General features: G+C 34.3%; 1 protein-coding gene across 1 annotated transcript; it reads right to left on the bottom strand.

Moving 5' to 3' along the window:
- Positions 1–1159: 1159 nt before the first annotated feature.
- Positions 1160–14319, bottom strand: LOC137387695 (pyridoxal phosphate phosphatase PHOSPHO2-like). Its single transcript, XM_068074182.1, has 3 exons — positions 14181–14319; positions 5898–6370; positions 1160–1779 (listed from the first exon to the last, which is right to left on the bottom strand). The coding sequence occupies exons 2-3, from the start codon at positions 6358–6360 to the stop codon at positions 1526–1528; spliced, it is 717 nt and encodes a 238-aa protein (XP_067930283.1). The 5' UTR covers positions 6361–6370; positions 14181–14319; the 3' UTR covers positions 1160–1525.
- Between the last annotated feature and the right edge of the window lie 15 nt (positions 14320–14334).

Genomic DNA, 14334 nt, shown 5'->3' with positions numbered 1-14334 from the left:
CTTGATCTGAGTGTTTCAACCGCAATCAAGTTTTATCAATTTTGAAACACCCTGACACTCAGATAACCTCAAACATCAAAAACGATTGCAAATGATAGAAAAATACTGATACTTTCTGATAAAAGTTACTAAAATTTTGTGGATGTTCATCTTTAGGCATGTTCTCTGTATTGGAGGTTTTTACTTGGTTTCATTCATGAAGGTATCACAGGAAACCTATTTGAAACAAGAAACAATATCGCAAAGAACTTTATACAGATGCAAATCAAAGATAAACTTTAATCACATCCAGAGAAATATTGACAAAATATCCTGAATTGTACTCTGATACATTTGCTGGTCACGGCTCGAATTAACTTTGATTTTTTATTTCATGTTCCCTAGCTATAGCGCCATAAAATTGAAAAAGAGGTATCTATATATAAAATATATACATGTATATTATATATATTAATATATATTATATATAATTAAATATATATAGTATATATTATATACATATTAGATATATATATATATATTATATATTCCCTTACCAAGACAACTAGTGGCCCTTCCTAGAGTTGAACTCCAAGCTGTTTGCTGCTCAGGTGTGCTGGAGTATAGAACACCACATGACACTCTATCTTTATTAAGATAGTAAAAGTGATGATTCCTATTTGCATGTCCACTACTCTTCAATGAACATGATAGAATGATTTAGCATCCCAAGAGAAGACAATTTCTAACACGCATGAATATTGCTCCAACGAATATGCATTAACGATACATCGGCTGTCTGAGTAGGCTGTCGGCCGATCACTTCACTAACACAACATCAAATCGCTTTTCACTTGCTCCGATTTTCCCTTTATCTATTTATACTGTAAGAATTTTGTTATGAACAGTTCATGAACTTGCTGTTACTACAACCTTCAACTTACTATCCCAACTCCTCTGCAATACAATTAGACTATCAACTTTTAAAACATATTTGTTCAACTGAATAATTCCTGATTTCTGTCTTTTCATTTTTCCCTTTTCTCTTTCTTTTGGCATGTAATAAAAAACATCAGTTTGTTGATGATTGTTGCTACTACAAAGTTATACAGACATACAGACATACAAGACTTTTAAATCTAGCAAAATAAACAGCTATTAAATACAACAAAAGTTTAGATGCCGGCAAATTGAATGACATTATATTAAATTATTGAGTATTGATAAAATAAATGTTAAAGAATTAGTGCATATATGAGAGGTACCGTTGATGTATATAGCAGCTAATATTTAATATAAGACAAGATAAACTTCTGAACAAGCAAGAATGAGCAAACCAACAATAGTGCATATGTTCAAATAGTTCCCTCAACAAGTCTGAACCTAACACTTGAAATCTGAACAGTAAGAAAATAACCATAAAATTTGATGCATTCTGGGAAGGAGTTGCAAATTGAATACCAGCACCTGTAATATATTTGATAAAGCGCAAATAATTGAGTCAGGGAATACGATCTAAAGCAAGAGATTTAGCCTAAACTGAGATCTAAGCATCGAAAGTTTTTAGAGTGTCAAGGATGGCTCTGCCTGAGCTCCAAAGAATCACTTTAGCTTTTAGTTCACCGGGATTTTCATTAATCATGTTCTCGAGATCGTAGTCAGCTCTGACGAACACGTAGTCTTTAGACGATAGCCGCAACGACGGGCAGTAGTCGTTACCTCCATCCCCGACGTAGCATAATCTTGTATACTCCACACCTTCCAACTGTCTTTTACGAACATGCTTGTCTACGATGTCTCCTGGAATAGAACAATAGGACATAACTACATCTGATATGACGGATTCACGGAAAAGGAATCTTCTCTACATGACGACCTTGTCGGCACTCGACACCAGCAAATACTTTTGTTTTTTTTATGACATTGAAAAAATTCGGTTTGTGGTTGTGAGAAAAGTAGTAAAATACTTAACGCTAATTTATTACAACAGAAATGAGGCAAATGGGAAACTGACCAGCAATATTAAGACTGGTTCACACTATATCGCTATATGTTGGAGTTGTCCTCTCAGCAATCATTCATCAACTATGTGCACGATAAACTGACAATCGAGGCAACGCAGATATTGCAGAAGATTGCGGAAGATTGCAGCTGTCAAACTTTGCCAATAGTTCACCTAGCATCGACGACAGCCTGTGCAATATAAACCGCTTGGGTGATGGTGATATTCCTTTGCGAATTGCTTGATTTATATTTTTTTCCTGACAGTAGCTGTGGGACTAGCATTCGTCATTGCTGCGACCCGCATTGTATAACGAAAACGCCATGCCGTGGACTATTAGCTCATGTAAACATGGATGTGTTTGTGATGGCGGAAACAACGTTATCACAGACGATCTCCAAAGACTTGTGGGATTAACGCCAGCATACAGCGACAACCAGGCTTTACGGTTCATAGTAAAAACCTCTCTATATTATTCACAAGGCTCACTTAAAATTCATGTACCCCTCACACCATATAAGATTTCCATAAATATGATCTCCTCTTATTGGCTCTTTCCATATAACAAACATAATTGTAAACATATTATTTATGAGATTAAATCAAGTGCGGATAGACCACAACTATATTCGAAACTGGCTTACCTATATGTTAACGCTCTCAAAACTAACCACAAACGAGATACGATGTCAAGTAGCGTGTATGCAACACCGTATTACATTTCCTTATCTAATCATAATGATAAATGTTTCCATACTTGATTCAGCTTTAAGGACTATTAGAAGTCGCAAGTTACGGATAATTCCAGATAACTAAAGTGCTATTGTAGTAAGTCTCAACTAACGACAGCACCGACATCACCTATTGATCCAATAAGCACTACTAATAAAAGCGCTGCTATAAAATCATTAAAGCCCAAACAGATTAGTTGTGACAGGTTTAGAGGGCCATAAATCAGTAAAAGAATTGATTGTTTGCTAGATGGACTAAGAGAGGGGAGACAACCGCTACTAACCTTGGTATACTTTATTTGTGTGAACTAGTGTGTATGCACGGATAACACAGAAACAACCTAAATAACAATAGTATTTAACAATATTTCACCATATAGCAGTACTATAAAACAATAATATATTACATAATAATCTTTACTATAATAACGACCTTGCACAAGAATAGAACTCAGAGCATCAGATTCAAAAACAAGCCCGCTACCATTGTACCAGTCAGTCAGCTTAGAGCACCATTAGATAATCATGCTGATTTCTCATAACTCTCTCACAGTGCACGAAAACGTGTATAGCAATACTATATAATGCTAAGATATCATATAGTGACAATGCATGCAATAATATACCATGATAATAGAAGCAATAACATTACCATAAAACCTCTAATTGAATGTCGCTTCTATTTGACTGACACAATAGGAGAAGGGTTGAAAAATTGAGCACCACCCTTTAACTGAACGCCACCTCTATTTGACCGCCACTTTGACATTCTTTGATTTTTACAAACCCATAATAGCAAATGATCAGTAGAAGTGTCCACAAAATGGTGCAAATAGTGACTCGGTTACATCAATAGCAATTTATCCTTTCATTGCTTCTGTTCGTATTGAAGCCCGTTTTCTAGCTCCAAAGCTTCTTGATTTCTTCATTAAAACTTGGAAAGCCACACCATAGAAACAATAAACCGTGTTAGGCTAATAGCAGTTCCCTGCTTAACGCGGTCTCGATACATCGACGTATGTGAGAAATGGTTTGCACTTATGATGGTAAATGAACGACTAGTTTTACGCTGAAAGTTTTGCTTAGCACCTATGCGACAAAAGGTTTTTCGTTATTTGTACGAAATGCAACGCGTAAGAGTTTTGAATACTAATATCAACTAGTTCAGCAGTGCAGAAGAAGAGTTGAACTCAGAAGACATTGTGGAAAGTATTAAACAGCTAGAAGATAAAATTGTTCCAAACGAAAGCAGCCCTCAGAACACAACTGGCCGAGTACACGACACAAATATTTTTGTTTTAAAAATGTTAATCATGTTTCTGCATGTATTATAAGTATGGTTTGTTTCATTTTTTAATATATATTTATAGCATTTGATAGATTATTACATAACTTTATTATTATTATATTATTATTACATAACTTCTAACTTTTCAGATTGATAGGCCTAGTATCCTTATGGTCATCTTAAACTGGGTTGTAATGAGTCAACAATCATAACTCTCTTCCATTTCACATGAAAAGCCAGTTTTGGCTGCAAACTGTAGCAAACATATCAATAAGTGCAATGAGCTTTTATGCAACATTATTAAATATAGTTACAAAATAAAAGTATGCCTTCAAATTTAGAATGAAATAAAAATTTAAAGCTCCAACAAATTGCAAAACAGGGCACGTTACACTTCCAACCAAACTAGTGCGAAGACTAAGACTTTCATATGAATCTAGTGTAGAAACTAACTCCTATAGTCAATTGAATAATGGGGATTTGTGGATGAGTGACTACATGATGCTACTTAAAATAGCCTCAGCACGAATGTCTACATTCTATGCGCCCTTTGTAATTCCTGAAATTCAGTCTATGATTAGTATATTGTGATGCGTAGGCGACTAATTTATCGAAGCCATCAGAAGGCCTTAGGCTTAGGCTTAAAGGATTCACTCACTTGAGAGTGACCTCTCTTGGCTCGCGCTAGTTTATTCATGAAAGCCAATCAAGAACAAAGGGTGTGTTGTCAAAGGCCTACAGTCAATTGTAAGCATGTATACCCAAGCATGAAATTACAGTTACACTAATCCAAATGATCCTCTAGACACGTGAATTCCCCAGCATATAATGTGAAGTTTGAGTAGATATATCACTTTGTACGCATAGCAAACTCAAACTACAACTAGTCATTGCGCTTTCATAAACAAAATGGCTGGTAAAAACAGGAGGATAACATGAGAAGCCGAGAACAAATATTCATGGTTTGTTCGTGTGCCTCAGAGAGAAAGTAACAATGCTAAAAATGTAACAATTCCCTGCTGAATATTATTAGAATTTATTATAAGATTTTTGGCAGTAAAACAAATTAAATGAATTACGGTGTATTTTAGAGACATATTTGCTTTGACATACAATCACTTTACCATAAGAAGCAAATCTCAGAAGAAATCGCTACGTACTTTACACGAAACAAGCTGTGGAAAAAACTATTGTGAATTTTAAGCTGAACAGCTGGATATAAGTAATCCTATATTTCAAATAAAAAGCAATGAACTGCACTTAGAGAGATTTTAGGTCATGTCAAATGATTCAAACTTGACTTGAAGAGCACCAAAATTGCCTTTATTTGGTAACATAATTAAGGCTGGGTAACTTGAAGTGGTCCCAGATAAAGGAGGAGTAATTGAATTGATTTGACAACCGATGAAATTGCGAATGATTTGACAACCAATAAAAATGCAAAAGATTTGACTTGATTTGATGAAAGGGTAAATGATTTGAGTTGTTAATGGATAGAAAGGTGAGTGATTTGACAGTGAATTATTTGAAGCAAATTCTAGTCTTTAAGCAAAAGAATGGAGTCCGACTTTTTCATTCTAATCGTAAAACCAACATATATCAAACATCTACATACTGCGGAGCATAAAATTCGATTTGAAAATGCTATGGATTAGTACTCAAATCTGCAAACAGCTGGTATGGCTAGACTGAAAAACTGAAAGATGACATTTACGTATGCATTGATTTGAATAACTTTCAAAAACTTGCTTGACCTGAAAAAACAGCAACTCTTTGATTCAATCACCAGCCGACGACATTTTCTAACACAAGGTAAATGGCGTATTGATTTTCTACTAAATATTCTTAGAATTCTCAGACAAACAAAGAGATTAAAACGGGGTGCCAATCAACTTACCTTTACACATATTAGGTGAGGACAGATCACAACTATTCTGGTAATGATAGTGTTTCATAATAAGCTTGCCATCCGAGTTGAACTCTGCCGGGTTGGAGTAGATGTCACGCACTTGCTGCCGAATACCGTATTCGGTCAATATCCACTCTATAAAAACAGTGTTGGCATCGGAGACGATGATTACTTCATACTTGTCACTACTGAGATACGTGAAGAGTTCCTTCATTCCCGGCAAAAGAGAAATGGTTAATATTCGTGCTTTCATTTCTTCCGGTGTCACCCCTTTGTCGTGAAGGATAGAGTAGATAACTCCCATGTAGTTCTGACCACTCCTACACAATTCCCTAATTTCTTTCGTGAAGGGAATTGTTTGAAATCTCTGTATTTCGACATTTGAGTTCCCGTTGACTAGAGTGTGATCAAAGTCAAAGATCATCAATGTTTTGGGTTTCGGAGTTTCCATATCCAAATTTCTAAAACAACGGCCACAATGTAATCATTCAAACTATGTTCAGCTTGTATAGACTCCTCCTAATGGCAAGCAAAGTATGATCTTTATTTTTTTGCCCAACCTTGCTTGATATTGTACATCTACAGTTTGACCTAATACTTTGAGCCTTAATGACAACAAAAAACTTAGCTTGTGCTCCATGTGTCCTTCTGGTCAGGTTGCTAAGATACTGGCTAGATCCTATTTTAGACATGAACATAAACTGTGTAATCAAAGACCCAAGATGAGTGTCTGGAGACCCTTGCTGACGCTGACACATCTGTAAAAATCTGTCATATTTTAATTATTTGACCAAAGCTGTTTTTATTCTACTTTTTACCATATGGTTTTATAATCGTTAGTACACATGCTTGAGAAACTAAGGTTTGTTTTAGTGAACATCACTATCTAAAAGTGATCGTTAACTCGCTCACTACTTCATTAAAATCTTACCGAATGAACATTCTGCCTGAACTAAAAAAACGAATTTTTTGAAAAGCCGATATACCGCTAGTATTTAAGCAATATCTCGAGAGTAAAAGCAGATATAGTGTTACTGTAAAATGAATCTTATTCAACACAAAATTCCCTACAAGATAAGTGCAAAGTGAATTCCACTGCATTGAACGAACGCGGAGCGCTTTTTCTTGCCATGACGATAACGATCTGGTTTTGCCGTTTTGAAAAATGATTAGAAATGGAATCGTTGAACCAAAGAATTTTCTATTAAGTGCACGTGATTGGCAACAAGTTTGTTTCACTGGAGACAAATTTTGATTGGTCTAGCTAATGCGTGAGCTTCGTAATGAAAAGAAAAGTGAAATCCTATTGATAAGCCGATATATCATTTTATGGTTGATACTTTTATCACCGCGAATTGCTGGAAATGTTTAGCCAAAAAGGTTTCTATTGATGTCAAGTGATTGGCAACAAGATTGTTTCACTGGAGACAAAATTTTATTGGTCTACCTATAGTATAGGCTTCGTAATTAAAAAAAGTGAAACAATATTGAAAAGCCGATATATCGGCTTACGGTAGCGAAAGAGTTTAAGAACCATAACAAATGACAGACTATCTGAAGTGAAAAGTAAAAATATTCAGTAGATGTATTAAGATGATTTGTGGCAGCAGTAGAACTATTGTTAGATTATCACAGCACGTTCATTATACCTTATTTAAAAAACCACAGAAAAAACCGAGACAAAAAAGCATTGATCAAACAATGTACCACATTTTGAATACTTAGGTTAATTTTAGGGTGTGACTACCTTGTTTTGCACTTTTTCTGTTCTTTTCACTAAAGTCGCAACAATCAACTGGGAAAACTAACTTTCGACAGTGACAATTTAACTATAAAAAAGCTTTCGAATTTTACTCCATAATTTTTTTCTCCCAGCTAATAACATCTGGGGATGTAATACTGGCCAGTGAATTAGGGCCTCAGCGATAAACTAGAATTTTAGACCTTAGTTACTTCGAATCAGTGGGTAGTTCTCATGATTGTGGTGATCAATCTTTTCAGGTGCACCATCGAAGGGTGGCGTTGTATTTTTCACCCTTCTTCTATAGTGGCATTCTATTAAAGGTGGCATTTAAATAAAGGTGGTGTTTAAATAGAGGTTTTGCGATACAAGAAATGTAAATCCGAATTCACATAGACAAGTTGTTGTGACAGCAAAAACACTTCATTTGTGTTCACAATTGATTCTTGCACCCCTGAGAACAACAGCTTGCAACTTTACAACTTTGATTATCTTTGCATACATGTACGTGGAAATGTGTCTGCAAAGGACTTATGACTCATAGTAAGGATAAAGCATGGAAATCCAGTGAACAACAAAGTGAATAAATTTGCCGGCGCTGTTAGAGCAAAGCAATAAATTCTTACCATTCAAAGACCCAAATACATGATACTGCTTATCGGCACGGATAATAGGGGTTTGCTTTATATAATGTCATACAGCCTGATTCCTGTATGAATAACACTATTTGTGTTCACCGGTAGGCCTCATGACTACGCTAAAGATGAAAAAAGTGAAACGAAAAAGCTGAAATAAAACATTCACTTGCGGAATACTATTGCCACATTAACCTTTTCCATTACCTTCACCTGATGCGCTCATTATAATAGATTTCTAGTAACACACTAATAAAGTATTTACTAGTTACAGTATTTACTAGTTACATGCATTTTCAAAGAAATTGTTAGTAATTAAATAAAATTAGCAGATAAGTAGACAAGTGGACTTTTTCGAACAAGATTAGAACAACTAAACTCATCCATTTTATTGGTTCCCAGTTGATGCAAGTAGCTCTCGTCTTCAATAAAATGGTTATGAATCTTTTCTAAAGTAAACAGAATTCGAGGACCATAGAAGTAGCTACTACCACTATCTATAAAACCTTGAAAATTAATAGCGATGACATTAGTACCAATATTTTATTATAATCATAATATCAAACGGCGAGAACACATACTTCAGGAGAATGTTGACAAGAGGTTAAGAAAGCCTCTAAAAATTTAATCTTTTTTCATTAAACACACCAACACTACGATACAAAATTTTTTTTTTTCATTCTTTGAATATTCTATTTATTTACATTGTGCTCATTCTCAGATGAGTTATTAGTTTAGGAAACAGAAGCAATGGTATAATAGAATTTAAAGTCATTCCACGAGCAAACGAGTGGAGCGATGTGTGGGAGTTTTTATGATAAATGCATGTGCACACAACTTACGAAAATTATTCATCAACAATGAGACGAACCCTTGGCTAGAAATTTCATCAAGAAATTTAAGCATCGGAATGTAAAGTCGTTAAAGTATAATAACGATAACTTTCTATTATTGCTGTATTACTATATTAAGAATATTGGTTATTTTAATAATATCAGTGCATTTTACTTATAATATTGGCCAACATTGCATTTCTCCTATTGCAAGGGAGAGATATAAACGTGTAATATTTTCCTTTCATTGTTGTTGTTTGTCATGACCAAACACTTTTTAAATAAATTTTCTAAAAACCTATATAAATACCACAACTTTTCGATATTGCTACCTATGACGTTTTGAAATGTAAATAAAATTTTGTATTGGTTTTCTATTATTACTATATTAATAAAATTGATTATTCTAAGAATATCAGTGCATTTTACTTCTAATATTGGCCAATATTGCATTTCTCCTGTTGCAGGGGGAAAATATAAACATCTTTTCCATTCATTATTGCTTATTGTTGTATATAATAACACCCACACCCAGTACATTACAGCTACCATTGCAGTTATCCTATTGCACTGCAGAGCCATTTGATTGCTAATATTGCATTTCTCAACCATTAGTACCCTTTATTTTTTTGCCAATATCTCTGGCCATCTCTTTGGTCGTGGGCTGCATGACAGTGGAATTTCTAGTTAATTATCAATGGAGAGTGAATAAATCATTCAATAAAATCTACTGAAATAAGACTAACACTCGCCGAGGTTACCTTTTCATTAGACCAAAATGCACTGTCTGCTGGTTATGCCCATGCTGCTAGTGATACTAGTAATAAATTCCTAATTAAACTAGTTGAGCAAGTATGCCAACTGAACAGGCTTTACCTAAATCTTACACTCACTACCACCAAGATGGTGTACAAGTTATCACAAACAGTGCTTAAGGGCTGTACTTCTTGAGTGGTTGAAGGAATGATAAAACAACGATTAAAGATAAGATAACCCTCGAGCCTGCCGTAAAGAAATCATAATATTCTGAAAGTGCAATGAAAAGCAAAATGAGAATATTAACAACAATCAAATGCAAAACTAAAACTGGCTCTTGTACAATAAATAGTAGCATAGAGTTACACACCAGAATTACCAAAGTACAATTAATAGTGTAGCATAGAGTTACACACAAGAATTACCAAAGTACAATAAATAGTAGCATAGAGTTACACACCAGAATTACCAAAGTACAATAAATAGTAGCATAGAGTTACACACCAGAATTACCAAAGTACAATAAATAGTAGCATAGAGTTACACACCAGAATTACTACAGTACAATAAATAGTAGCATAGAGTTACACACCAGAATTACTAAAGTACAATAAATAGTAGCATAGAGTTACACACCGGAATTACTAAAGTCAGGAAAGAAGTTGAGCTAAAGATCTATTGACTCAATATTGTACTTCCATTGTATTAGGAATTCATCTATTACGATTATAGGCCTACTTATTATCACATACTTCAGCATTTTCGCAGTAGTTAGGAAAACAATCTGGCTATATCAACTAAATTAATTATTTCTAAAATTATCTCTGGTAAGTATCTCATTGAAGAGTACCTTCAATATTAAGGAGAATCACAAAAATTAAACCACAACTAGATTCACCAGAAGGAAGAACCATGAATAACATTTATGAAGCAGCTGTAACATTCATCACTATCATCTCACTGTCGACCTCAAGCCTCTCGAGCCGAGAAGTTGCAAAAAAATAGTGGAGCAGTTGTCTAGCAAATTCCCAATTGAGAACTAGCCATCAATAGACTCGAAGTGGGAATACATTTGAGAGCCACAACTAAAAAGCTGAGATACTAATAATTTTTATATGAATAACCTGCAGATGGATGGTATTAGGAAAAAAAAACCTTACTGTGGGTGAATAACTCAATGCTAGGTATCACATGCAAAAATACCACAAAACATGGAAGCTGAAGTTTGCCTTTTCAGGGCAACCCTGAAAATGCGTTCATTCTTATGATTGATAAAAAGACATGACGAACTATCAAGCTACATTAAGGAATTCAACTATTCAAACTCTGTTCTAGGAGGTAGAAATACCGGTTCTCACAGAATACTTAATGACCCAAGACAAGAATCTGAGAATTTATGGAATAATAACATGTCTATACAAGTTTATTACATAATTTACTCGTGCCACAACGATTTAGCTTAGTTATAAAGAAGCATGCCTCTACGAAGTATTTAAACAGTCGGATAGAAAATGATTGTACATCCTCATTCATTTCTACTAGAACTTTTAGCAAACAGGCTACCAGGTGTTACCAATAATAACAGGTGTTACCAATAATAACAGGTGTTACCAATAATAACAGCAGTTAACCAATAATAAAAAGTGTTACCAAAACAGTTGATGGTTAATAAGTTCAAGAATCAACTTTTAGTAACCTTTATTAACTTTTAGTAAAATACTAAAAGTTTGACTGTGTCAAACTTTTCCTAGAATGTTTTATTTTATTCCTTTCCCTGGAATTCTGTTATGGTATACGTCATTGTCTCATTTACATTTGTAGCAACTTTCATTTTGGAAAATAAATACAATCATACATGGATAACTCGGCCACGGATATTTCGAACACATTGTTAACTCGAACGGATTCTTTAGTCCGTTCCTACGCAATGATAAATTGCTTTAGATAACTCGAACTTAACACAGTTAACTCAAACAGTTTTTGCCGAAGAAACAAACTTAAAACAAACTTCGGTTTGTTTTAATCCGAAGGAATTTACATTAATCGCGGAGCTATGACTACTCTGCCTTCCTAGCGAGTAAAGTGCTCCCTATAGGTATATAGTGTACATATATTTCCCCCGTACCGTATAATAGAACCGATTAGGAGACCGTATAAAACCTGATTAATGGGGTCGCTAACATGTCAGCTAAGTTACGGCCAAACTAAAAACGTTAAAAAGTATTAGCGATAAAAATTTAATAAAGATCGACACAATGCATATTGTAAGAGTGATTATATGTGGATATATAAGGACAACACACCTTTTCACAGACTACACTCGATAGGTTTTTTAAATGAAACAACTACTCAGATGTGAAGCATGCATTTGTGGATTGGTCGTAAATGTTTACTCGTGTGAAGTTTTAAAAATTATCCAAAAATTTAGATATTTTTCGGCCAGCTAAGATTTGTTTGTAGTTTTAGGTGATGTGACTGCCACGATGTTTTAAGATTAAAATTGGCAAAATTGATTCCTGTTAAAACGCTCAGAAGAAAAAGATGGATTTTTTTCTGAGTATTTCGACGACGATCAAGTTTTGCCAATTTTAATCTGGAAACGTCCTGGCGGTCACATCAGCTAAAACAACAAACAAATCTCAAGGGATAAAAAAATCTTTATACTTTTTAATAAAAAATGTTTAAACTTTAACTTAGAAGCATTTTATTTAAAGCAAGCCATTCATGCTTTTGATTTATATTATAGTTTGTATATGTACATGTATCTACTAATAAATACATGGACTTATGACAGTGCTCTGATAACTTGAACGCTCTGATAACTCGAACACTTTCACTCAGTCCCATGAAGTTTGAGTTATCCATGTTTGACTGTAGTTATGTACAACGTGTTGGTGAGCTATTCTAACTGAATGTAGCGAAAATTGCCATGAACTATTATTATTTGATCAAAGGGTAAGAACCTCTATTACAAAATGAATGGTCCGGTGCCTACATATAAATTATTTACAACAACAACAGTAGATCTGACCAATCGGAAAACTTAACAAGCTCGGCTATGGTTTTGACAGTCAAAATAAATTTTCCAGTTAATGCAACCCTAAAAGCCTCTGTAACGCATTAAGTGATATACAAGCGGAAAAATTCAAGTTACTTTTTAGTTAAAGTTTTAGTGATTTAATAATAATAATAGCTTTGCCAAATACCAAGAAGGGCATTAATAATAAGCTTATATATAGTAGAGTATGCAAACAATCCAATGGATTCAATTAATCTTATCACAAAACCCACTATTAAGCAAACCAGGCGACCATTAGAGTTAGTTGCCTTTGGTACAGCCACTAAAATCTAACCTACACTCCCAAAATGGAAATCACCCCACACATTATCAATTAATCTTATCAATAAAATTCACTTATTAAAAGTTACTGATAATTTTAATTCGATATTAAAAGTGTGTTTAGAATTGTGCCGATATGCATTTCAACTCTTCGGCTTTTAAAATGGAATTTTATATTTAATAAATGCTTGTCACACAACTGTAAATTTAATATACATTATATAAAGTTAAAGCAATGCCAAGTATTATATTGGATAATTGCATCGTGTATGTCTCAATTGCTGTAGGGCTGGGTACATTTGGGACTTGCAGAATCATCATGATTTTCTTGTTTTATGCCACGAGTTCAATACTTATCAATGTTTTATTATCGTTACTTATACACACTATGTTAAGTAGTGATATGTGATATAATATTACTACTGTTGCAGAACATTCTAGTGATTCATTAACATATGTAAGCTGTAAGCTATGTAATCTGTAAACTGTGTAAGCTGCTAGCTATTTAAGCTGTACTAATTAGGTTATATAAAAACTTCTGCTACAGCAAGTTGTTGTCGTAGTTTGTCTCTATCTCAGTTTATGTTAATATACTTATGACAATTGGAAACTATTTATCAATATATTCAAGTAAGCGTACATATACAAACATAACAAAAGCAGTACTTGTATCTTTGGCGGTTTTGTAGTTGATGACGAGCAGGCGCCTATTAAACAAAACGAAGACGGGAGTATTATCTGCTCATTGAACACGCCGGAAATAGAAAATAAACAAAATACACACTACAAAAAATACATAATCCATTCAACTAAAACGTCACCTTCGGCTCATAAAAGCAGTTCAGCCAGTACTAATACCTTCAACGAACAGAGCGTTTTTCTTCTTCAAATGATTTGCCGTGCAAAAAGTCGTACAAACACGCAGTCTTAAAGTCAATTTTGACTGCAATGTCTTGTTATACTGACCTGGTGTTCTATGTGTACATCAGGAAAAACACAATAAAAATCTCTGTTCGTTAATTATCATACGTTACGACAATTTCTTGATCCATCGCACGGTAGAAATGATGAAGATTACTTGGTGTGGTAAAGCGTTGCTACAAATGTTGGCGACGAATAC

This window comes from Watersipora subatra, chromosome 2, assembly GCF_963576615.1.
Source record: "Watersipora subatra chromosome 2, tzWatSuba1.1, whole genome shotgun sequence".
NCBI classification, from domain to species: Eukaryota; Metazoa; Bryozoa; class Gymnolaemata; order Cheilostomatida; family Watersiporidae; genus Watersipora; species Watersipora subatra.
Note: the sequence above shows the minus strand (reverse complement) of the source record. Positions and strands in the feature narration are given on the sequence as shown.

Bases quoted from the DNA above. Each gene is read 5' to 3' on its own strand.
- LOC137387695 (XM_068074182.1), bottom strand. From the start codon at position 6,360: ATGGAAACTCCGAAACCCAAAACATTGATGATCTTTGACTTTGATCAC. The intron at 1,780-5,897 runs GTAAGTTGATTG...GTTCTATTCCAG, and splicing joins CTCACCTAATATGTGTAAAG to GAGACATCGTAGACAAGCAT.